Source organism: Typopeltis vanoorti, chromosome 10 (assembly GCF_054136105.1).
Source record: "Typopeltis vanoorti isolate ZY-2024b chromosome 10, IOZ_Tvanoo_1.0, whole genome shotgun sequence".
In the NCBI taxonomy this organism is placed as follows: Eukaryota; Metazoa; Arthropoda; class Arachnida; order Uropygi; family Thelyphonidae; genus Typopeltis; species Typopeltis vanoorti.
Genome location: NC_143558.1, coordinates 132444147 through 132470491, shown reverse-complemented (window position 1 = coordinate 132470491; position 26345 = coordinate 132444147). Strand labels below are relative to the sequence as shown.

General features: G+C 35.6%; 1 protein-coding gene across 1 annotated transcript in view; it reads left to right on the top strand.

The window, feature by feature from the left end:
- Window positions 1-26345, top strand: part of sac (sterile affecting ciliogenesis) — a 515109-nt gene that overhangs the window by 227904 nt on the left and 260860 nt on the right. Inside the window, exons 9-10 of the mRNA XM_090399395.1 lie at window positions 6079-6209; window positions 25774-25924. Coding sequence (XP_090255521.1) covers window positions 6079-6209; window positions 25774-25924 — 282 coding nt within the window. The remainder of the gene's footprint in view (window positions 1-6078; window positions 6210-25773; window positions 25925-26345) is intronic.

The window sequence follows — 26345 nt, the reverse complement described above, 5'->3', positions numbered from 1 at the left end:
CCGTGTCTTAGTAATTTGGTATATTTGTTTATATAATCCATGGAGGTTATTTTCTTTTGATAGCTTCTCTGCCATTTTGCATTTTTCTTTTAACCCCTTAACGCACTCAACCGAGTTAACTCGAGTCCAAGAAACTGAATTTTTTCCGCACACCCGGGTCAATACATGTGATCGTGAATTTTAGTTTCACATATAAATACAACCGAATATACACGCTAGACAATTTTTACGTTATATTTATTACCCTATCATGGATAGTGATCGAGACTGGTTATTTAGTTCAGAAGATGAAAGCGGGAAACACTTTGATGCCATAAAACAATTTCTACATTTTTCAAATAATGATGAATTTGATCCGGCAAATCACCCTCGCCCAAAGGAAATTGGTGGAAAAATGACTGCTTGGTAGAGCTTCTGCTACTAATGGCTCAGTTAAGTAAGTTTGGGTGTGGTTAGTAGTTGGAAGGGGACCAGTCGTTCGATGCTGTTGGCACACTCTCCCTCGATGAGTCTTTGAACTCCCTGGAGGTGTCAAATAATAATAATAATAATAATAATAATAATAATTGGTGTGTTAAGGGGGCTTAACCAGTTATTCTTGTCTCTTTTAACTAGTTAAAAAGAGAAGATAAAATTTCTCTGGTTAATCTATTATATTCATTTCTGTTGTAGTTCTGTTTTAATTTCATGCTTTTCCTTTGATCGCTTAACCTTTTTTACTTCATTCGAGATCCAATCCTTTTTACTTTCTCTTTCTGTGTAACCTATTGTATTTTTTGCCAATTTTAATATTATTTCCTTTAATTTTCATCAATGTTCTTCGATGTTTATATTCTGTTTTGGTAGTTCCTTTAGGTTTTTATCGAGTTGTAGTTGATATTTTCTTAGAATATTGTTGTCTTTTAGTTTTTTTACATTCGGTCTCCTTTTGACTCTAGAAGTGCTTTCAGATTTTAACTTTATAGGTTTGATAATACTAACTTATGGTCTGATTCCCAGTCTGCAGCAAAGGATCTGCAATTTAGGACACTTGATTTCCATCTTTGGTTTACAATGATATAGTCTATCATATTCTTGGTTTGTCTGTATGGTCATATCTATGTCCAATTTCTTTGGGGTTTTGGTTGTTTAAAAAGCATGTTGGTTATTGTTAGTCTATTGTTTGAGCAGAAGTTTAGCAGTCTTTTGCTACATTCATTGCATTCTCCATACTCAAACTGTCTGATTATTCTTGGCTAGGTATCCTAGTCTTTTTAAAGTCCCCCATTACAATTAGTAGATCTTGACTTGATGTACTGCTTTTTGCAAATCTGTGTAGAACTCCTCAATGTCTTCTTCTGATGATGTTGAAGATGGTGAATGTATGTGAATAATAGTCAGTGATCCAATTGATGTTTTCAATCTTGCTTTAATTATCCTAGGTGATATAGGATTGTAAGACAATAGAGGCCACATGCAATAAAAAAAAAGCATTTCTTCCAACCATCTTGAATGGTAGAATTAAAGAGAGAGGAACCAGTTTCAGATATAGACACTGAAATCTTTAAGGAAGATAACTTTAAACTTTGGATATTCAGACCACAGAAAATCAAGCTTTAGAGATAAGGAAAATATTGGTCCATACTGCTATCCAGTAATATGGTTATCTTAACTTAATCTCCTCCTGAGCCAGCAGTAAATAACAGATTAAACTAGTAGTCTAGAAGAATACTGCTGTTAGAGTTATTTATTTTTATGACTAAATGATAGTTTCCAGTCATGAGTGGAAAAAATTGAAAAACTGTCAGTTTTTTTATTATGAAAGAAAACAGGAAAACAAGTTGCTTGAAAAATTCCATGTTTGGGCTTTAGAGAAGGGTTTCTAGATTATCTCTAAAAATAAAGGAAAGTACAGAAATATATAAAATTAATAAAAGAAAGAAAAATCCTTAACTCACCCATGGTACTAATGTGCTGTAGGTTTACAACTTTATATGGATGAAAGTCACACACAAAAAGTGCTATATACTGCACTTTCATTTTCTTGACTTTTCTGTTAATTTTACATTCTCTACTGTTTTGTCAATGTAGGCAAAATAATGCAGTGAGTAAAAATAGGAAGCATCACTCTTTTTACCTTCATGGCAACCTGCTTTGACTTGTCAAGGTAACTACTGTGAGACTACAGATGCGAGACCCCTCAACATTACTGCACATGGCAAAAGAAGGCAAATCCATTGTGATAATAGGGTAATCAATGTTTCATGGGGGGGGTGCTTAAGATTCAAAGCTGCATAACTGAGAGGAGACCTCCACATAGCCTTTAAAGGAATGCGGAGAACCGACCAGGGATTCTGACCTAATGTCCAATCCTCACCTTCTCGTGGTGCACCCTGTTGGGTATCTACTTGGATACTGAACGGACGAGGATGGGCTGGCAATTTGGGATTTAGCCGAAAAAATTATATTCTTATTGGTTAAACCAAAATAAAAAATGATGGTACAACATGACAAAATTTCATGCCGGCTGGGGTGTCGCCCGGTTAAACAAGGCCCCCGTTGTTTTCGCCAGGGAACCAGGGCGAACAGCGAAAAGTCAGCTACTGGAACAAATCTGAAAACAAACCCGAACTCAACATCACCAGAGTTAAAGATCGGTACTATCAACATAAGAAGCCTTAATGGCAAAGAAATGGAGCTAGCTGAGGAATTAGATAAGTACCAGATTGACATAATAGGGGTGACTGAAACAAAAAAGACAAAAGCTGGTGAGATCTTTCTGAGCAATAAATACAAAATGTTATATTCAGGCAATGACAATCAAGGAAAAGAAGGAGTAGCCATAATATTCAACACAAAATATGAGGCTAATCTTCTTGAATGGCAGTCAGTCTCAAGTAGAGTGATGTGGACAAATATCAGAATGGGGAACTGAACAATGAGACTTATTTGTGCCTATGATCCTACAGAAGGTTCCACTAAGGTAAAAGTGGAGGAATTTTTTGAGGCTTTAGAGAAAGCATCTGACACAATGAAAAAGAAAAAGTTGGTCCTTCTTGGGGATTTAAATAGCAGAGTAGGAAATGATTGTCAGACATACAAAAATATTTTAGGAAAATTTGGAGAAAAGAGCAAAGCTAATAATAATGGCATATATCTGTTGGATTCTGCTCAGGACATGGACTGGTTATTACTAACACCATGTTCAAACATAAAAATGTGCACAAATTCATATGGAGAGAAGAGGCAAGGAATAAGAAAAGTCTCATTGACTATGTTATTGTTGATAGTGATGTTTTCTCCCTGGTGCAGGACACCAGAGTGTACAGAGGATTTGAAATTGGAAGTGATCACTATTTAGTCTTGAGCAGGATAAAATTGAATTTCATATTGAAAAGAATAACATGTAAGAAAGTTTTAAAGCAAATAAAAGTTGAGCATCTCTCAGATGTGCACTGTACACTAAAATACACAAAGATTATTGAAGAAAAAATTAAAGAGTTTAAGAACAAGAACCAAACCTTGGAGATTCAGTGGCAAACTCTGAAGAAAACATTGATTGATTCTGCCAGAGAGGTATGTGGTGAGGTTGTCTGCAAGGATAAAAAAATCAGAACTCCCTGGTGGACACAGGAAGTTAAAGAGGCAGTGAAGGAAAAGAAGAAAGCATATCAAATGTTCCTGTCAAATAATTCAGCTTGTGCTCTTAGAGAATATAGAGACAAATGCAAAAATGCTAAACACTATCTAAACAAAAGTCATGGGAGGACTTTGGCAAGAATATAGAAAATAAATATCAAGAAGGTGGCAAAATATTCTGGAGATTGTTGAAGAAGCTTAGGAATGGAGGAAAAAGTGCTGTAAAAGGAGTTAGAGATGATAAAGGTGACATGAAAACTGGAGAAAAAGATATCCTTGAAGTATGGATTAATTACTTTGAAAAACTGCTAAATGAAACAAGCTGTGATGACAGCACAGTGGTAAAAAACACTGACCAGGCATGTAGGCAGGAATACATATCCATACTTGAAGTAGAAAAAGCAATCAAAGGCTTGCAATGTGGAAAGGCAACAGGCATAGATGATATTAGACCAGAAATGCCGAAGTATGGTGGTATAAGAGTCTTACAGTGGCTGCACTGCATAGTTCAGAAAGCCTGGACAGAGGGACGAATTCCCAATGATTGGAGTAGAGCTCTCATAGTACTCATATATAAAAAGGGAAATAAAACTGCATGTGAGAATTACAGAGGTATTTCCCTACTGAGTGTTCCTGGCAAGATGCATGCAAGTATACTTGAGAAACGGTTGAGAAGAATTGTGGAAGATAAGCTTGGTGAAGAACAAGCTGGATTCAGGCCAAACAGAGGCTGTCAGGATCAGATCTTCATTTTATGACAAATAGTCGAGAAAGCATGGGAATATAACAAAGATCTGTATTTAAGTTTTGTCGATTTGGAAAAGGCTTATGATAAGGTGCCAAGAGAAAAGCTATTCAATACGCTACAGTTATGTGGTGTCAAGGAGCATTATATCAAGCAATACTTAGTCTGTATTTGAGTTGTAAGTCAGCAGTTAGGAAGGAAGTACAGGAAGATGGTTTAATGTTAAATCTGGTGTGAGACAAGGATGTACATTATCCCCTCTGTTATTCATTATCTATATGGATCACATTATGAAGGAAAGTGGTATTAAACATGATATCAAAATTGGAGATGTTAATGTCAGCTCTTTGCTTTATGCAGATGATGTTATACTTCTAAATAAATTCGCTACAAGTCTGCAAGATTCTCTGACTAAATTGAATAGCTGTTGTAATAGATGTGGCATGAAGGTCAGCAATAAAAAGACAAAGTCAATGAAAATAGGCAGAATCATTGAAACTCACGATTTTTAAAAAATAATTAAAAATTCACGATTTTTAGTGAAGATGGTAAATTCAATATAGAAATAGATAACAGAATCAGCAAAGCTGATATGGTGAGAAGTCAATTGAATAAATTCATATGGAATAAGAGAGAAATTAGTCAGAACACTAAATTAGCTGTGTACAGGACAGTGTTCAAACCAGTTTTAACTTATGGATCTGAGAGCTGGATCAGAAGTAAAACACTTGACCAAAGCCTAGAGACCACAGATATGAGAGTCCTGAGAAAGATTATAGGCATGAACAGATTTCATCAATGGCAGTATCATATTAAAAACGAGGATATTAGGAAAGAACTTGACATTGTCTACATCCAGGAATGCGTTAGCAGAGCTAATCTCAGGTGGTATGGTCACTTAAACAGAATGGGCGAAGAAAGATTAGCAAAACAAGTGTTCTCTGCCAGATTGGCAGCAAAACGACCCCTGAAGAAGACCAAGATATAGGTGGAGTGATATGGTACAAAGTGCCTTAGACGATAGAAATATAAGATCTGATAATGTTGGAGTCTTGACAAGTAACAGACTGATTTGGAGGAAAATTGTAGATAGGAAGTTAGTAATGATGTAAATTTTTCATGTAGTACTATCGTATCCTGTACACCCCTTGAGGGTACATGGCAGAAATTTGATGATGATGATGATGATATTAAAATGAAGCTTATTTTTCTTAGTTTTTATCATGCAGACTTTATATTGGAAGTTTCAAAATTATTATTGTATACATCAATTTAGTATTTGGTATTCTGTGAACTAATGAAATTTATAGTTAAAATATCTAGTTCAGTCTTTTCATGATATGTTCAATGTCTTTTTATAAGATAAAAAACTTCCACACTACAAAAGGACAGTGTGTTAGTTTGATTTCAGTTGCATATGGCTGACTTGAAAACTTTATTTGAAATTAATGCATAAAGGAAAACCTAAAAATGGTTACAAAACCAATCTGGGCAGTTGTGGCTTTAAGGGCTTGTAAGTTCTGTGAATTATTATGTAAATGAAACATAAATTCCAAATAAATAAAGCAATATGCAGTCTGATATAACCTTTTGAAATATATATATAGAGAGAAGTAAATCTTTGACACACATGCATTTGCACATATGTGTGTGTGTTTATAGATAATAATAATATTAATTGATTGTTATTTTTTAAATATTGTTATAATTTATAGGATTCTTTGCGATATTTGGTAGAAGAATCTCTCTGGAAATTTACAGCCATGATTCTTGATGCTTGCCAGAATGTAATAGAAGCTGATGAAACTTTTGTTTGGCAGGAAGAATATAAAAGCGAGAAATTCAGGTTTGTATCATTATGTTTTATCACTTAAGAAAGTTTTATAGCTTAACAAAGTTTTATAAAGCTATAAAACCTTCTTGCAATCTACTTGCACACATAAGTTAGTGCCTTGTTTTTGAAATATCTCTACATTTGAGCAATCCTGTTTCTTTTTCTATTCAAGTACTGATATATTGCTTTGGATTGCAATATATCATTACTGTTGTTCTGTCACTGCTTCTGCCACTCTCATTAAACAATTTTTCAAAGTAATTACTATAGGCATATCATTTTATTTTATTTTATTTTTTTAAATTATTATTATTACACAGGTAATCTCCATGGAGTAGAAGTCAGAAAACTCATTGTGGGAGATCCATTATTCATATAGTACCTATCACACCTCTCCTTAAACTCATTCATTTACAAAGCACTCACAACCACCTCTGGCAACCCATTTCTCCCATTCACTGCCCTCTAAGCAAAAGTCTACTCCTAACACTCTTGCTAATTACACTTTTATACAATTTTATGGGTGATCCCTTGCTCTTTCCTTCCCTGTGATGTACTGAAATAAAATCTGCAGCATCAATTATAAAAACCCTTACAATGACTTATATGTTTATGTCATGTTTCTTCATTTTTGCCTATCAGCCAATTTTTGAAGTCCACAGACCCTCAATCTGTTCTTATAGAGAGCATTTTTGTAAGGAGAGATTCTTTAGGGATAAATTTTGGTGAGGGAATGAAATTGAGACCTTTGCTAAGAATATCCGTTTCCGCATCCGTTAAAATATCAGAAGATTTGTTCACTACATCTTTTTTAGGATTAATACGGGCTTCACTATGACTAGATCTGTTTTGTATCCTTTGTAGATTATTAAATTTCTGGATTAGAATATACTTATTATTGTTTTGTATTCAAGTGGCTTGTGCTTCACTGTTAATGATAAAATCGTGTAAGTTATCATTATCCATCATTTCTTCAAGTTTTTGAGCTAAAGATCTTTTAGTGCTGAACAAAAAAGCTAAACAACATTTTGTGTCTGAAATTCTTTCGCTGAGGAGATCCATCTTAGCTTTACGATAAATTCTTTTAGCGCGTTCCGTTGTTATTTTTTCTTGAAAAAAGATGAATTTAAGAAAAACTGAATGGAACTTACAACGTTTGAGAAATACTAACCTGTTTATTTTTAGGCCTATTTTCTTCAATGTTTTTTTAAATTCCTTTTTATGTTAATTAGAGCTGCCTCGTTATTTAGGCTATAGATGTGATTATATGCTTCAACTTGGTTGTTGTGATACATTTTTAAAAATGGATTTAATGACTTAAAAACCGAGATTACTTATAAAGCTTTAATAAGATTAATACAACTAGTTTTGGCTTATAATAGCCTTCATCAGGTATTCTTAAAGGAAGAGAATAGTAATAAACATTGAAGTATCTAAAAACTTGAAAATACAGGTAAAAAATCGCCACACATAATTGATACATAAAAAACGTTGTATTTTTTCAAGTTGTTCTAACAGGCGTGCCATTGTTTATTGCAGGTGTGCGTGCAGACTCACATGAACGTCAATATTGAATAACTGCAGCATGGCTATCTGGGATGTTATAACTCAAATTGTTGTTTAAGTGAACAGGATTCAGAAGGATTTCCCTTAATTCTATAATTTTTCTCTCAAACTCATCATCAGAGTGAAAAATATTTTCTGATCTATCCCAGCAAACAGAGTGGCTTTGTTGATCATCACTAGGACTATTTGAAAAAAGAACATGACTGGATAATGCAGTTGCATGTGATCTTTTGTAAGAGATGTCGCTTTTATGCTCTTCTATACGTTGCTCAACAGATTTGTTAGTTTGTCCAAAATAAGGGATATTGCAATCGCACCATAATTTATAAGGAATTTTAAAAAAACATTGAAGAAAATAGGCCTGAAAATAAACAGGTTAGTATTTCTCAAACGTTGTAAGTTCCATTCAGTTTTTCCTAAATTCATCTCTTTTCAAGAAAAAATAACAATGGAACGCGCTAAAAGAATTTATCGTAAAGCTAAGATGGATCTCCTCAGCGAAAGAATTTCGGAAACAAAAAAGTTGTTTAGCTTTTTTGTTCAGCACTAAAAGATCTTTAGCTCAAAAACTTGAAGAAATGCTGGATAATGATAACTTACATGTTTTTATCATTAACAGTGAAGCACAAGCCACTCGAATACAAAACAATAATAAGTATACTCTTATCCAGAAATTTAATAATCTACAAAGGATACAAAACAGATCTAGTCATAGTGAAGCCCGTATTAATCCTGAAAAAGTTGTAATGAACAAATCTTCTCATATTTTAACGGATGCGGAAACGGATATTCTTAGCAAAGGTCTCAATTTCATTCCCTCACCAAAATTTATCTCTAAAGAATCTCTCCTTACAAAAATAGAAAAGGCAAGTTCACTCATTCCTAATCATTTGGCGAAACTTCTTTGTATTGAATCGATTTTCATTATAAATAATGCTAACCCTCCAACAGATAATATTTCTCTGGCTGAAAGACAAGCCCTAAAAAATCTAAAACAGAACAGTAACATTATTATTTTACCTGCTGATAAAGGCAATTCCACAGTCATCCTCAACTCAGAAGATTACCACAACAAAATGCTTCAATTACTTGGATAATTCTTCAGGAAGATCCTACAAGAGAATTACAAAACCGTACAAACAACTTGTTAAAGACTGCGAGTGAACTTCCTCATAATGTTTGCCTCTCTTCATGCTCTCTACATCCTCTTATCCCACGCATCTATGGAGTTCCCAAAATTCATAAAGAAAACATCCCTCTTCGCCCAATTGTGGAAGGAATTGATTCACCTACATATAAACTTTCAAAATATCTAGCAAAATACCTCAAGTGTTTCTCCAATAAATCTTCATCTTTCATCAAAAACACCACAGATTTTGTTTTGCATATAAAAGATATTCCCATCAATGAAAATGACATTCTAGCAAGTTTTGACATTATATCTTTGTTTACTAATGTTCCTACAGTTGAGGTACTTACATTACTAAAGGACATATTATCCAAAAAAAATGTTTGCTTTATTAAAACATTGTATTCATTCTGGTTACTTCAAATATCAGGACTCCATTTATCAACAAAAGCAAGGCCTGGCAATGGGCAATCCTTTGTCCCCAGTTCTAGCTAACATCTTCCTTGAAGATTTTGAAACGAAAGCCATATCTTCCTTCTCATTTAAACCGAAAGTTTGGAAAAGATATGTTGATGATATTTTCATTGTTTGGAATCACGGGCACACATCTCTCATAGCTTTTCTTAATCATCTTAACATCCAACATCCTAATATAAAATTTACTGCTGATCTAGAAAATAATAACTCCTTGCCTTTCCTGGATGTCATGCTTACACGTTGCTCTGAAAGATTAAAAATCTCTATATACAGAAAACCTACTCATACCAATAGATATCTGCATAATCTTTCTCATCATTTTCAACCACAAAAACTTGGAACTATATCTACCTTAGGACACAGAGCACGCTCTCTCTTGAATGAACAAGATGAACTGCAAAAAGAAATAAATCAACTCTCTCTTATCTTTAAACAAAATGGTTACTCTGAAAAAACGATTAAGAAATTTCTTCTGGATCCTTCTAGACAGTGCACCACAGAAACTATTAATTTTAAAGGCAGCATCTCGATCCCATACATTAGCACAGTCTCTAACAAATTAGCAAAAGTCCTTACAAAATATAACATCAAGACGTTCTTCAACACCCTTCCAAAAATCCGTTCTCTAATCAGCCATCCAAAGCCTCCTCATCACAACCTAAAATATCCAGGTGTATATAAATTATGGTGCGATTGCAATATCCCTTATTTTGGACACTAACAAATCTGTTGAGCAACATATAGAAGAGCATAAAAGAGACATCTCTTACAAAAGATCACATGCAACTGCATTATCCAGTCACATTCTTTTTTCAAATAGTCCTAATGATGATCAACAAAGCCACTCTGTTTGCTGGGATAGATCAGAAAATATTTTTCACTCTGATGACAAGTTTGAGAGAAAAATTATAGAATCAAGGGAAATCCTTCTGAATCCTGTTCACTTAAACAACAATTTGAGTTATAACATCCCAGATAGCCATGCTGCAGTTATTCAATATTGACGTTCATGTGAGTCTGCACGCACACTTGCAATAAACAATGGCACGCCTGTTAGAACAACTTGAAAAAATACAACGTTTTTTATGTATAATTATGTGTGGTGATTTTTTACCTGTATTTTCAAGTTTTTAGATACTTCAATGTTTATTACTATTCTCTTCCTTTAAGAATACCTGATGAAGGCTATTATAAGCCAAAACTAGTTGTATTAATCTTATTAAATCTTTATAAGTAATCTCGGTTTTTAAGTCATCAAATCTATTTAAAAATATATATATATATATATATATATATGGCTGGTAATTTTTGATAATTTTTTGAGTGTGTTCTTAGATTAATTGGTGTACTGGTAGTACATTATTGCCACCTTTTAGTGGATTTGTTGTATTAGTGCATTTAGCAACATAACTGTAGAATTATTATCAGTTTTTAATAGTCTTAAAAATGGCACTGAAAACTTGCCTCAACAAGACAATCTAAGGCACAAGTTAAAATAGTTACTGCTGAGAACCTCTGTTCCAATGAGCAGAAATGTTGCATCAGTAATGATGATAAAATAATTGAGAATAATATGACATTGGAAATATCCTGATTAAAAGAAATTATTAGGAAATCAAAAAGAGAATTGGAAAAAAAAAGTGAAAAAATGTTTAAAGAAACTTAAACATGATAAAAGTTTATTTTTCACTTGGTTAGAGTATAATAAATTTAGTTTAATCCTTTATCCAAGTGTGAGCAAACAAAGTTTGCACCTGAAAGTATCTTCGGGACTGGGTTAAGGTGGTACCACACCAGGGCAACTCGTTGCAAAGGTGGAGCAAGCTACCAACACTCCTATCTCAGTATCTCCTATAATTTGCATTATAGGAGATACTGAGATAGGAGTGTTGGTAGCTTGCTCCACCTTTGCATCGAGTTGCCCTGGTGTGGTACCACCTTAACCCAGTCCCGAAGATACTTTCAGGTGCAAACTTTGTTTGCTCACACTTGGATAAAGGATTAAACTAAATTTATTAAACATGATAAGAATAAGTGAGATGGCATGATAAGAAAAATTATCAGAACAAGAAGAGGTAGGAAAGCACAGAACTTGCTAAGAATAATAATGGTAACAACAAGGTAAGTCATTTAAAATATAAGAAAAAATAAGTGATATGGTTTGACAATTCAACCATAGAATTTGTGCTTGCTGAGGGAGTCACTACTGCTGGCTTCCCAGGGTTGAAAATTAAAGATATGACAAAGATAACAGAAAAAGAAAGTAAAAGATACTGTAGTTCTTGTTGGAACTAATGATTTAAGTAGTGACAAATATAGTATGAGAGAGGATGTGAAAGGTCTGTTGGAAGAAGTGAGAAATAAAAGTCAGAGAGTTAAAAAATTGTTGATTTGTTACTGTGATACAACAGTACCAAGTTAACGAGGGCCATGATAACAAATGATTCGATGCACAGACTCACAAACTCACATCTATTTCTTCTACTGTGTAGAAGAAATAGATGTGAGTTTTTTTAGATGCGTAGAGTGTGGTTGATGACAAAAAAGACTTGTATAAAAGGAATGGCCTTCACCTCAATGGATTTGGTGTCAGGATCCTGGAAAAATTACTTATTCGAGTGAGACCTAATTCAGAGAGAGAGTTCGGAATACTAGATCATCAGGGGAGTAACAGTGAGAACATTCAGCTGTTGTATGCAAACACGATAAATACATAAATGGCATCGAGTATGGTTATGTATCATGTGAAGGGCTTGAAATGTATGCTTTGAACTCAGACCTCCTTTCGAATGTATCTATAAAATAAAATAAGTGAAAACATTGGAATTTTTATAACTTTTCATAATTTTCATAATAAAAACATGGGAATTTTCCCAGAAATAATACCTATAAATAAAAATTTTGCATTTGATGTACTTAGATGCCATGTGGTGACTCCCATACCTCACCCGTTTTGGAGGTGAAACCTTCTGCTAGAAGAAGGGGTAGAGTCGTGGATGCCATTTCCACACAAAGTAAATAGAACAATCACAAACATCCATGCCCGTGGTGGGATTCGAACCTGCAGTCTCTTAGTTGGAGAGCAGATATGCTAACCTGGCCAACCAGGCCGGCAAGTAGGTGTATCTGCAGAGGGAAAAGAGCATGAGGAACAGAATGCAGAACAGAGGTTGAGTTCATTGCTGGATATCAGAATCAGATGTTGTAACTGGGATTGAATGTAAAGGATATAGAAGAGAAGGGAGAGTTCTATTAATGATGTCAGATGACTTGAGTTCCCATTAAGTTAGAAACACATAAAGGCAATAATGGTTATAATTCCCATGTAGCAGAAAGATCGATGCCTATCTAGTGTGTAGTGGAGACTAACAGCATGAAACATATGGATTAGTGTTGCTACAGACCTGGCAGTTCACAGTTGTTGGGGATGATGAAATGCATTGCTAAATTACCCTGATGGATACTAAATGAATGATCATTATGGGTGACTTTATTCAACCAAATATTGATTGGATAGAAGAGAAATCTTATAAGAATGATGCAGAATTTATTGAATTGTTGTGAGACAACTATCTCAAGCAGCATATGAATGAAGCAACTTGAGGTCCAAGGGTGTTAGATTGAATTACAGTGTCAGAAGGGGTCTCTGTTAAGAATATGACTATCCATTAGAACAGTTACATGCTGAGCAACAAAGCTGAAAATTATGATCAACTTAGGAGAATACTATTTGATCCCATGGTATCAGCAATGCATGGGAATCTTTTAAATCTGATATCTGACTGTATCCCTAGATTTCAAAGAACAAATAGGATGGGAGTGAAATGGATGTGCAACCTTATTAAACAAGCGATCTATTAAGAAGAAGGTGATGTGGAAGGAATATTATGCGGATATGAACGAGAGGAGTAATGAAATATATAAAGCTCAGGCCAGAAAAGTTAGAAGTATTGCACAGAAAGTTATATCACAGTATGAAAAGAAATTGACTGTGCAGACTAAAAGCAATCCAAAAGAATTTTAATGTTATACTGCAAGTAAAAGAAAGAATGAATGTGGAAGAATAACTTTACTGAATGTAGATGATGCTGTTGTGTCAGAAGCTAATGAAATTGTTCAGTTATTGAGTGCTCACTTTACTAAGATATAATAACCAGATGTAACATGGTGCATGCTACTACTACTACTGTATTGGATGAAGAGATAGAGGAGCATGAGGTTGAAGGCCTGCAACCAAATGTGCACATTTCATCCATAAACATAGATTAATTCATAAATTTGAAATATCAAAAGAAGAAACTTCCACAGTATTCAACCAGTAACTGAATCAAACTATAACAGTTGGGTTATAAATTTAACCAATGGATCATTAAATGATGAAATAAGTAATTTGTATAAAGGCTTTTGTCTCCTCAATTATACCTTACTTTGAAATCTTGGTAAATGTAGAAAAAGATATCAGAGAATTGCACACACATAAAGCAAATAAATTATATCTTGAGATTTCCCAAATTGTATATAAAGCAAAACCATCTCCTATAAATATACCTTTCTCAGGGGTGTAATCTAGCTCGCCTCATCGTGGTGCACCCACGAGGAGACGAGCTAGATTACACCCCGAACTACCAAATCGCTCTAGCTAATTGAGCTAGAGCGATTTGGCAGCCAGTCTAACACTTAGTTCTCCTGGCTAAGGCATGCAGTCAAACAATACTGATTTTTCTAATTTTATTGATGATGCTGACAAAAAACTGGGATTTAGCCTTAAGATGTGTCAACTGAATATCAAGGGAATTAACAGAGCAAAATGTGACTATCTCTGCAAAATACTACAAGAAAATAACATTGACGTTGTGCTTCAAGAAACACATGCTGAAAATGAAGACGACCTTAGTAGAAGAGGAAAAATAACTGGTTACACTCTGATTGGTGCTACATACCACCGGAATTATAGCATTGCAACATATATCAAGGATGATATAGAAAAGGCTTCTGTCCTGACAACGAGATGTGATAACGATACCCATCTTGTGAGTGTGGAAATTCACAACATAACAGTAGTCAATGTCTATAAACCTCCTTTAACATCATGGTCTATAGATGTGATACCTACTTGTCAACATCCAACAGTATGGATTGGTGATTTTAATAGCCATCATGAAGAATGGAAGTACCGTGATAACAATGACTGCTGGACTACCCTTGTTCAATGGGCAGAAATAAATAATATATACCTTGTATTTGATGCCAAAGATAGAAATACCTTTAGATCATCAGCATGGCAAACAGAGTCTAATCCAGACTTATGTTTTGTTTCAATAAACACAGAAGGGCAGACATTACCAGCAAAACAATATATACTTTCTAACTTCCCACACAGCCAACATCGACCGGTGTTACTGGAAATTGGTATGACACTACCTATAGCAAGATCCTTTCCATGACCGTGTTGGAATTTTAAAAAAGCAAATTGGAGAAATTTTGCAAATGAATTGGATAAATGTGTTTGGTGGATACCTGTTAGAGTTGCAGAGTACAAGAGATTTGTAGGAGCAATCATATCAACTGCAAAAAAATATATCCCTAGAGGTTACAAAAAAGATTATGTCCCCGGATGGAATGAAGAGAGTGAACATCTCTACAGAGAGTTCCTGAAAAGTGAAGATCCTGAAATAGCAGATGAATTACTACATAGCCTGAACTCATCTCAAAAAACAAAATGGATTGATACGGTTGAAAACCTTGACTTCAAAGGATCAAGTAGAAAAGCTTGGAATCTTCTCCAACAACTATCCACAACTAATCTACCTAAAAGAAAAAGCACAATCATCTCCCCTGAGAAAATAGCTAATCAAATCGTTAATATATCCAGGGCACCTAGGGACCATGAACATACCAAGAAAGTTAAGAAAGAACTTAGAGCTTTAAAAATAAATGCCCCTGCTTTCTCACAATATGCCTCAATCTTCACTATAGATGAAGTAAAAGCCATCATCATAAAAGATATCAAAGCAGGCAAGGCCCCAGGCTTCGACGGTGTCCATCCTGAATTTCTGATTAATAGCAGGCCAAATACTATAAAATGGCTCTGTGAATTCTTTTCTAATATATTATTGACTGGCCAACTACCTATCCAGTTTATGAAGTCAAAAATAGTTGCTATTCTTAAACCTGGAAAACCACCCCAGGAGACAAAAAGGTACAGACCTATTGCTTTATTGAGTTGCACTTATAAAATGTTAGAGCGCCTTCTGTACAACAGATTGTCCATATTGTGCAATTATGCAGCATGTCCTGATTGAGCAAGCTGGTTTTAGAGAAAAACGTGGTTGCTGTGATCAAGTGCTCACTTTAACATCATACATAGAAGCTGGATTTCAGAAGCAAGAAAAAACATCAGCTGTCTTCTTGGACCTAACAGCAGCCTATGATACAGTATGGCGTGGAGGTCTTATATACAAATTACTTAGCATTGTCCCATGTAAACGGACTGCACACTTAATTTCCTCCATGCTCACTGAACGTTTATTTCTAGTTATATTAGGAAATAAAATGTCCCGACAACGAAAACTTAATAATGGTCTTCCACAAGGGTCAGTATTGGCACCCTTACTTTATAACCTATACACACGACTTGCCTGCTACCATCTCACGCAAGTTCTGCTATGCTGATGACACTGTAATTGCTATTCGACACAAAAACATGAATCAGGCTGAAGACGTACTTACAAAAGATCTGAAACTATAGGTGAATATTATAAAAAATGGAGGCTCCAGCTCAATCCAGACAAAAACAGAAGTATCAAGCTTTCACCTTAATAATCACATGGCAGATGTCACTTTACATATCTTCTTTGAAGGATGTTTACTACGACACAATAAGCTTCCAAAATACTTGGGCATTACCCTGGACCGCACGCTCTCTAACAAGCAACACCTAACAAACGTTTCTTCTAAGTTAAGAACCTGTAACAACATAATACAAAAACTAATAGGCACAACATGGGGAGCAACAGCTGATAATCTGCGGATTACTGCTCTTGGTCTAGTTTTTTCTGTTGCCGAATATTGCTCACCAGTGTGGCTAAATAGCACACATGTTAAACTTGTTGATAGCCAACTAAATAATACAATGAGACTGATTTCTGGCACAATTAAATCAATGCCCACACACTGGCTTCCAGCTCTTAGTAACATTGTTCCACCGAATCTGCACAGGACTAAGGCTCTCTTACAGGAGTATAAGAAAATCTTGAAGAACACAGCCCTACCAATACATTTAGATCTCCCAGACTTAAGTGTACGACGACTGAGATCAAGACATCCACCACTACAATTAGCCCAACTACTACTACATTCTAACTTCGACTTGAAGCAAAAGTGGCAAGAACAGTGGGAGAGCCATACAGATGACATCACAAAATTTTCTCTCAATGAATTACAAGAAAGTTTTGATGCTTGCTCACACCTCCCACTAAAATCCTGACTCAGCTTAATAGAATACGAACTGGTCATGGTGTATGTGCAGACATGCTTTTTAAATGGGGTAAATGACCATTCCCGCATTGTGATTGTGGAGCTCAGAGACAAACTATGAACCATATTGTGACTCAGTGTTATCTCAGAGCATATTCAGGAGACAAATTGGACTTTTTAAGTGCTACATCTGAAGCTGTGAGCTATCTGACCAATATGGATGTAACCTTTTAATTTTATTTGTTTTTAAAATGACTTTTGACTTTTAATTTTATATGTTATTAAAGTGACAGTGTATTGTACTGCATGTTTTGATATTCATGCCATATGAATAAATAAATAAATACCTTTCTCAGATGTACACGCTCTTTGTTCCCTATGCCAGGATGCAAATATTGTCATTACAAAGGTAATATCACCAAGTATAATCATAAAATTAATATCTTATTAAGAAATACATCAATGTACAGTGTTATCAGCAGGGATCTAACAAAAGGTCAAATTAATAAATTAAATAAAATGCTTAGACAATGTACAAGGGGTGATTAAGGGTCAAAGCTGTATAACTGAGAGGAGACCTCCACATAGCCTTTAAAGGAATGCAAAGAACCGACCAGGGCTTCTGACCTAATGCCCAATCCTCACCTTCTCATGGTGCACCCTTTTAGGTATCTACCTGGATACTGAACAAATGAGGATGGGCTGGCAATTTGGGATATAGCTGACCAAATTGTATTCTTATTGGCTTAAAACAATATACAAAATGATGGTACAACATGACAAAATTTCATGCCAGCTGGGGTGTCGCCCGGTTAAACAAGGCCCCCGTTGTTTTCACCAGGGAACTCGTGCGAACAGCGAAAAGTCAGCTACTGGAACAAACCTGAAAGTACACCCCAACTCAATATCACCAGAGTTTAGGATCGGTACTATCAACATAAGAAACCTAAATGGCAAAGAAATGGAGCTAGCTGATTAATTAGATAAGTACCAGATTGACATAATAGGGGTGACTGAAACAAAAAAGACAAAAACTGGTGAGATCTTTCTGAGCAATAAATACAAAATGTTATATTCAGGCAATGACAATCAAGGAAAAGAAGGAGTAGCCATAATATTCAACACAAAATACGAGACTAATCTTGAATGGCAGTCAGTCTCAAGTAGAGCGATGTGGGCAAATATCAGATGGGGAATTGGACAATGAGACTTATTTGTGCCTATGGTCCCACAGAAGGTAGAAGTGGAGGAATTTTTTGATGCTTTAGAGAAAGCAACTGACACAATGAAAAAGGAAAAGTTGAGGATCTAAATAGCAGAGTAGGAAATGATTATCAGACATACAAAAATATTTTGGGAAAATTTGGAGAAAATTGCAAAGCTAATAACAATGGCAAATACCTGTTGGATTTCTGCTCAGAACATGGACTGGTTATTGCCAACACCATATTCCATCATAAAAATGTGCACAAATTTACATGGAGAGAAGAGGCAAGGAATAAGAAAAGTCTCATTGACTATGTTATTATTAATGGTGATGTTTTCCCACAGGTGCAGGATACCAGAGTGTACAGAGGATTTGAAATTGGAAGTGATCACTATTTAGTCTTGAGCATGATAAAATGGAATTTCATATAGAAAAGAATAACATGTAAGAAAGTTTTAAAGCGAATAAAAGTTGAGCAGCTCTCAGATGTGAACTGTAGACTAAAATACAGAAAGATTATTGAAGAATAAATGAGAGTTTGAGAACAGGAACCAAACTTTGGAGATTCAGTGGCAAGCCTTGAAGCAAACCCTGATTGATTCAGCCAGAGAGGCATGTGGTGAGGTTGTCTGCAAGGAGAGAAAAATCAGAACTCCATGGTGGACACAGGAAGTTAAACAAGCAGTAAAGGAAAAGAAGGAAGCATATCAAAATTTCCTGGCAAATAAGTCAGGAACGTTTGATATGCATCTGCTCTTAGAGAATACAGAGACAAATTTAAGAAAGCTAAACACTGTTGTTAAACTAGCTAAACAAAATTCATGAGAGGACTTTGGCAAGAACATAGAAAATAAATATCAAGAAGGTGGTAAGATATTCTGGAGGTTGTTGAAGAAGCTTAGAAATGGAGGAAAGAGAGCTGTAGAAGGAGTTAGAGATGATAAAGGTGACATGAAAACAGGAGAAAAAGATATCCTTGAAGTATGGAGTAATTACTTCGAAAAATTGTTAAATGAAACAAGCAGTTATAGCACAGTGGTAAAAAAAACAGGAATACATATCCATATTTGAAGTAGGAAAAGCTATCAAAGACTTGAAATGTGGAAAGGCAGCAGGAGTACATGATATTCGACCAGAAATGCTGAAGTATGGTGGTATAAGAGTCTTACAGTGGCTCCACTGCATAGCTCGGAAGGCCTGGACAGAGGAACGAATTCCTGATGATTGGAGTAGAGCTCTAATAGTACCGTATATAAAAAGGGAAATAAAACTGAATGTGAGAATTACAGAGGTATTTCCCTACTGAGTGTTCCTGGCAAGATCTATGCAAGTATACTTGAGAAACAGTTGAGAAGAATTGTGGAAGAAAAGCTGGGTGAAGAACAAGCTGGATTCAGGCCAAATAGAGGCTGTCAGGATCAGATCTTCACTTTACGACAAATAGTGGAGAAAGCATGGGAATATAACAAAGATCTGTATTTAAGTTTTATTGATCTGGAAAAGGCATATGACAAGGTGCCAAGAGAGAAGCTATTCAATACGCTTCAGTTATATGGTGTCAATGTGGCATTATATCAAGCAATACTTAGTCTTAAAGACTAAGTATTGCTTTGATATTTGAGTTGCATGTCAGCAGTTAGAATTGAAGGAAATACAGGAAGATGGTTTAATGTTAAATCTGGTGTGAGACAAGGATGTACATTATCCCCTCTGTTATTCATTATCTATATGGATCACATTACGAAGGAAAGTGGTATTAAACATGATATCAGAATTGGAGATGTTAATGTTGTCAGCTCTTTGCTTTATGCGGACGATGTTATACTTTTAAATAAATGCGCTACAAGTTTGCAAGATTCCCTGACTAAATTGAATAACTGTTGTAATAGATATGGTATGAAGGTCAGCAATAAAAAGACAAAGACAATGAAAATAGGTAGAATCGTTGAAAATGTCAACTGTGTTTTGAACGGAGAACCTGTGGAACAAGTAAAACATTTTAGCTACTTAGGCACGATTTTTACCAAAGATGATGAATTAAATATGGAAACAGACAACAGAATCAACAAAGCTGGCATGGTAAGAAGTCAATTGAATACATTCGTATGGAGTAAGGGAGAAATTTAATTTAGTCAGAACACTAAATTAGCTGTATACAAGAGAGTGTTCGAACCAGTTTTAACTTATGGATCTGAGAGCTGAGTCTGAAGTAAAACACTTGAAAATCTGCGTCTCTAGTCTTTGGTCAAGTGTTTTACTTCTGACTCAGCTCTTAGATCCATAAGTTAAAACTGGTTTGAACACTGTCTTGTATACAGCTAATTTAGTGTTCCAACTAATTTCTCTCTTATTCCATATGAATTTATTCAATTCATTTTCTACCATGCCAGCTTTTTTGATTCTGTTGTCTATTTCCATATTTAATTTACCATCTTCTCTAAAAATCATGCCTAGGTAGCTGAAATGTTTTACTTCTTCCACAGGTTGAGAGTCCTGAGAAAGATTAGAAGTGTGAACAGGCGGCATCAATGGCAATATCATATTAAAAACGAGGATATTAGGAAAGAACTAGGCATTGTCAGCATCCAGGAATGCATCAGCAGAGCTAATCTCAGGTGGTATGGTCACTTAAACAGAATGGGCAAGGAAAGATTAGCAAAGCAAGTGTTCTCTGCCAGGTTGGCAGGAAAACGATGCAGAGGAAGACCGAGATATAGAACAAGAGGCCATCGCTGGAAACTGTATAAAGGAGGGTGTGAGAAGAGGAGTGAGGAGTAGGTTCTTTGCACGGAGTGGTTAGTGAGTGGAATGCATTGACAGAGAGTGTTGTGAATGTAGACATATTGAATCAATTTAAAGTACAGTTGGATGAGCATTGTGTGTAATAGTGTGTACCTTCAATGATGCGTCTCTGATTCCATGCAGGTGAGATTTTAATAATAATATATTCTGGGGGTGATGATTGAGAGAAAAACAGAAATTCAGGGAGCATATTGCAAAGGTGGTGAGGGTATCTCAGAAGGATGCTGACCTGTAAAGATAAAAGAGTCATCATTCCGTTGTATAAGACACGGATCAGACCACACTGGGACTATTGTTCTCGGATTTGGTCCTCAGGATTTGAATGGGATAAATTGACTGTAGGAAAGGCAGAGGCAGATGGCAAAGATGGTTTCAGGACCGTACAATATGAGTTATGAGGATCAACTGAGGGAATGTGGACTGCAGAGTTTGGTAGATGGAGGAGGGAGAGGTGATGTGATCGAGACTTTTAAACTGTTGAGAGGCAGTTACAGGGTAGACATCGGAGAGTTCTTTCACTTGGTGGAACGGCTGGAAGGAGCAATGACAAGGGGCCATCCCTGGAAGTTACGAAAGGAGGCTGTGCGCAAAAGGGTGAGGAGTGGTTTCTTTGCATGGAGGGTGGTTGAACCTTGGAATGCATTTCTGAGAGAGTGGTTGGAGCGGGAACGGTCAATGGGTTCAAGGAGTAGTATGATAATCTTTGTGTTTCCTAAAAACGACCTCCCATGATGAGTCTTTTGACTCCATGGAGGCCTGGATAATAAAAATAATAATAATATAGTTGGATTATTACAGTACAAAGTGCCTTAGACGATAGAAATATATGATCTGATAATGTTGGAGGCTTATCAATCTGCTACTTGTCAAGACTTGATACGGAAAATTGTAGATCGGAAGTTAGTAATGATGTAAATTTTTCATGTAATGCTATCATATCCTCTACACCCCCCCTTGAGGGTATACATTTCAGGAATTTGATGATGATGACAATGTACAATCGTGGAATGCCACTGCTGTTGAGAGTTTGTGAATTCATCGTGCCTGTCTGCCTTATCTCTATGATCTACATGCAGATGGGAATGCACTACACCCAATAATGGACGATGTTGGCTCTCTTACTTACAAAAACATCTCTCTCATCATCATCTTAGGAATCTCACTTACTATATCTGTCTGATAGTGATATTATGTCTTCTTTTGATGTAGTCTTCCTATTCATTAACATACCACTACTAGAGATTCTTCATTTTTTTAGTCTGATTTTCCAGAATACATTGTTTAAATGCACTGTTTAAATGTGCCATCAATGTAGGCTATTCTACTTGGTGTAATAAATTATTCAAACAAATTGAAAGAATAGCAGCAATGGGCAGTCCTGTCTCACCACTTGTAGCTGATTATTTAATGAGCATCTAGATAAAGAGCTCTTTGACACCATATTTCCTCAGCCTCATATATGGTTACATTTTGTTGATATGTTTGCAGTCTGGTTCCACTCTGAGTCAAAATTACTTCAGTTCCTAGAGAAAATAAACTCCTTATACTTTCCTAGTATGGAAGCTTAAATTGAACAGCTTGGTCGAGGAGCTGATTATTCCCTTGCACATTTTCGTAAAACACAGGCTGATAGATGGCATATACCATCTAATCCCATGGCTGTGTTCATATTGAGGTTTTGCAATATTTTAAGCACCTCCATCTCTTCATCTTCTGTTCGCTTATCAGTTAATGTCACATCTGACATTGCAGTGTTACCACCTAGATGGTACTTTCCTGAAAAATGCTTACTCAGTAATTCAACAATTTCATTTGTTTTGGTTACCTCCCCACTATCAGCACTTTTTAAAATCATTCTTCCATAAGCATTCCTCCTTTTACTTGCCACATAGATAAAGAACTCTTTAGGATTTCTTTTGGCCTCATCAGCTAGCTTTCTCTTACCATACCGATCATCCTTCTTGTCTGTGCCTTATACTGCTGATGGGAATTCTGATCACTGTTTTTTCTTTATAATCTCATAGCCGTTGTAGTGCAATTGTAAGAATATTGGAACATTGTGCCCTTCAATTGGAAAAAGACTTGAGTTTGATCCTCGTCATGACAAGGGAAATCCTTATATGGGCTTTTCCAGTTCAAGGTGAGTTAGCTGATCTCGTATGGTGGTAGCAGGGTTTTTTTTCTCCCAGAAACTTGGGTTTTCATTCCGCATACAGAAAAATCAGCCTTCAGAACACATGCAATTTACAGACAAAAATACTGTTGTTGGTGATAATGGGCAATAGATGGCTTTGAGGGTAGTAATGTCATGGTTGGAGAATTAAGTAGTAGTACAGAGGATGAGATCTATTTAGCAAAGTAGAGTAGTGTGCCCTCCCACGATGAGTCCTTGGATTCCCTGGAGGTGTCACGTAATAATAATTTATAATCCCTCCATAACCTTTTGGTTATGGAGGGATTATAAATCCCCACAACTCCTGCCTAATGAAGCTGTTAACCATCTAACTCCTAACTGAATTATCCTTCTGACTCTAGATATACATTCAGATACTACTTTTTTCAAACACCCCTTGACTATCTCCTGTGCACACCAACATCTCTCTCTCCCCTTCAAGTTCTTATGTCATGGCTCTGCTGAAAGCTGTCTACTCTGTTTGTCATAATCACATGCTTTGTAGTTCCACATATAGCCCTTAATAGAAAATTCTGCATGTTTGGCAATCTCCCAGGTCAAGACTACATGGTCCCTTTCTCCAAGTGGAGGCAGCATAGTTAGATTGGTTAGTGTTAAGTTCTCTGATGCAAGAACCAGATTTAGCACTCTTGAACCCCGTCTCCTCTCCATTACATATTGTCTCAGTTAATTATTTCTCAGCAGCTGTATCAATTCATTTCCTTTGCTGTTTGTGACCATTCCCCCTCTCAATCTATGCCCCCATAGTTGACATCCCCCATAATACTTACTCGACCTATACTCATTATGCTAGTTTGTGAGTGCATGTCATATACTTTCTCCCATATACCCCCCCCCCTGGATTATAGCATCAACCAATTACATATTTAGTCCTGTTGGCCTCTATCTCACACCAGATAGCCTCAAATGAACTGCCTTCTAAATCCCAGCCCCCACAACGTAATTCTACTCCTTTTGGCTTTAATTCCCCTGTTATCATTAGAAAAATCCCCTTTTCCCCATCCTTTTGGCCTTTCTGCAGATGCTATATTCCTTGCATTCTATTCCTATGACCTATCATCCCCAGTCAACCATCTTTCATTAATGCCTATAACTTTTGCCCAAGTTGTGTTAACCAATGTCAAAAACTCCTTAATCTTATTTTGAATACTTCTGGCATTAGTGTGCATAAACTGTAATACTCCCTGCATTGCCTCCCTTACATCTTGTGTTACTTGGCTGACTAAAGTTAACCTGGGTTGCTATCATGTGGGAGAGTAATCATGTGATCACTCTCTCACTTACTAACCTCTAGGTTGCCTTGACCCATGCATACCTACATCCCCTCCTAAACATTCTAGTTTTCCTGACTTTGTACTTCTGAAGTTTCCCTGAAAATACCTTCTTAAGACTCCTAACACCAAATCTGTTTAGATGTAAGCCATCCATCTTATATAAATCCTTCCTTCCATCAAACTCACTCCACAAATCCATAAACTCTACACCATTCTCCACCAAACTCCACATCTACACAATTTGTGCATTGACTCATTTGCAATAATAGTTCTCAATCTTATCTCACCTCTGTCATACCATGGCAACAGACTCAGAACGTTACTTCTTCATTCTTTTTTGCATGCACTAGCAACGTTTTCATGTAACTTTTTCAAAACACTTGTCACCTGCTAAATCATTTGTACCAGTCAAAATAAAATCTGTTTCATCTCAAGTCTCTGCATCCTTACAATCTTAACTCCAGGAAAACACAGTTTGTCATACTCTCCTCAAGGACTTCTCATATCAGTGAATCGCCATATTATACTCCAACTATAATAATCCAGTACAAGTCTCCAGGATTCTTTAACTAAATTGAATAACAACTTTAACGCATTTGGCATGAAAATAAGCACTAATAAGACCAAAACTGTGAAGATAGGTTGTGAAGAACCTGGAAAACTTCAACTGCATTTTCAGTGGATTACCTATAAAACAAATAAAATATTTCAACTATTAATCACATTTTTTTTAGCGAAGATAGCAAATTGATTATGGAATTAGAGAATATAATGAGCAAAGTTAGTATGGTGTGTGTGTGTGGGGGGGGGTTGATTAATTTATATGAAATAAGCAAGAAATTAACCCAAACACTAAACTAGTAGTACACAAGGTGGTATTCAATTCAATTTTAACTTATGGATAGTTGTATTAGAAATAAAGCAGTTGATCAGAGACTAGAGACATAGATATCAGTGTTCTAGGAATAATTAGGGGAGTAAACAGATACCATCAATGGTAGAATTATATTAAAAATGAAGATATTAGTGAGGAACTTTGCATTATTAGCATTCAAGAATTTCTGAGCAGAGCATATCTGAGGTAATTACTTTGGCTGAATCTGAGAGGAAAAGTGATGACAAGCAGGGAAAATATCCAGAGAAAGACCAAAATCTAGATGGATTGATGCAACCAGATGTGGCCTAAAAGATGTGCTGACAAGTGATAGATGAATTCGGAGAAAAATTGTCAACAGGACATCAGTATTGTATTGTACTGTTATTACACATCCTTTGAAGATGCATATCAGGAAATTTATTATAATATCTTCATAATATAATATCTTTATAAATAACCTTTTTTGTATTTCATAAAAAAATGTACCTACATATAATAATAATACATAATGTATATTTCACATATAAGATTATGTTAAGTATGATTCAAGGGTGGTAATTTTCATTTCATTTAGACCTCTGAAGAATCCATTGTTTTCTTTAGAGATGCTTGTGGTAGGTAAAGAAGTTAAGTTTTCCACTGAGCCTGAAAATGTTTGTGCTGTAATATTGAAACTTTTTAATAGTGGACTGATAGTCACTCAGAAAGTATCACAACTTGAAAAGGTTAGTTTGTATTATAACTTTTTGTCAGTGATGTACTTTAAAATTATCATAAATTTGTACTTATTAATTTTATGACTATTTAGCATATTTTTGTTTAGGAATGCCCCTTTTTATAATGTCATTGGCTTTTTATTCAATTTTAGGGCATTATTGAAGTTTTACATAGATATATGAAAAATATAAGAGGAAAAATTCGGACATACCTTTGTTGACTGTCTTCTTATTCAGCAGCATCCCAGTGTGTGGTGATATACATTCATCTGCTGTTAAAGGAAGGAAGTATGATTGAAAGGAAGGGGGTTTTGGAAAAAGTGGGGGGTAGATCTATCCAATAATGGGAGAATTATTGGTGAGGCAAGAGGTATGTGAACTTTATGAAAAACCCAGGTTTTTTAAATATATATTATTAAGGGTAGGCAGA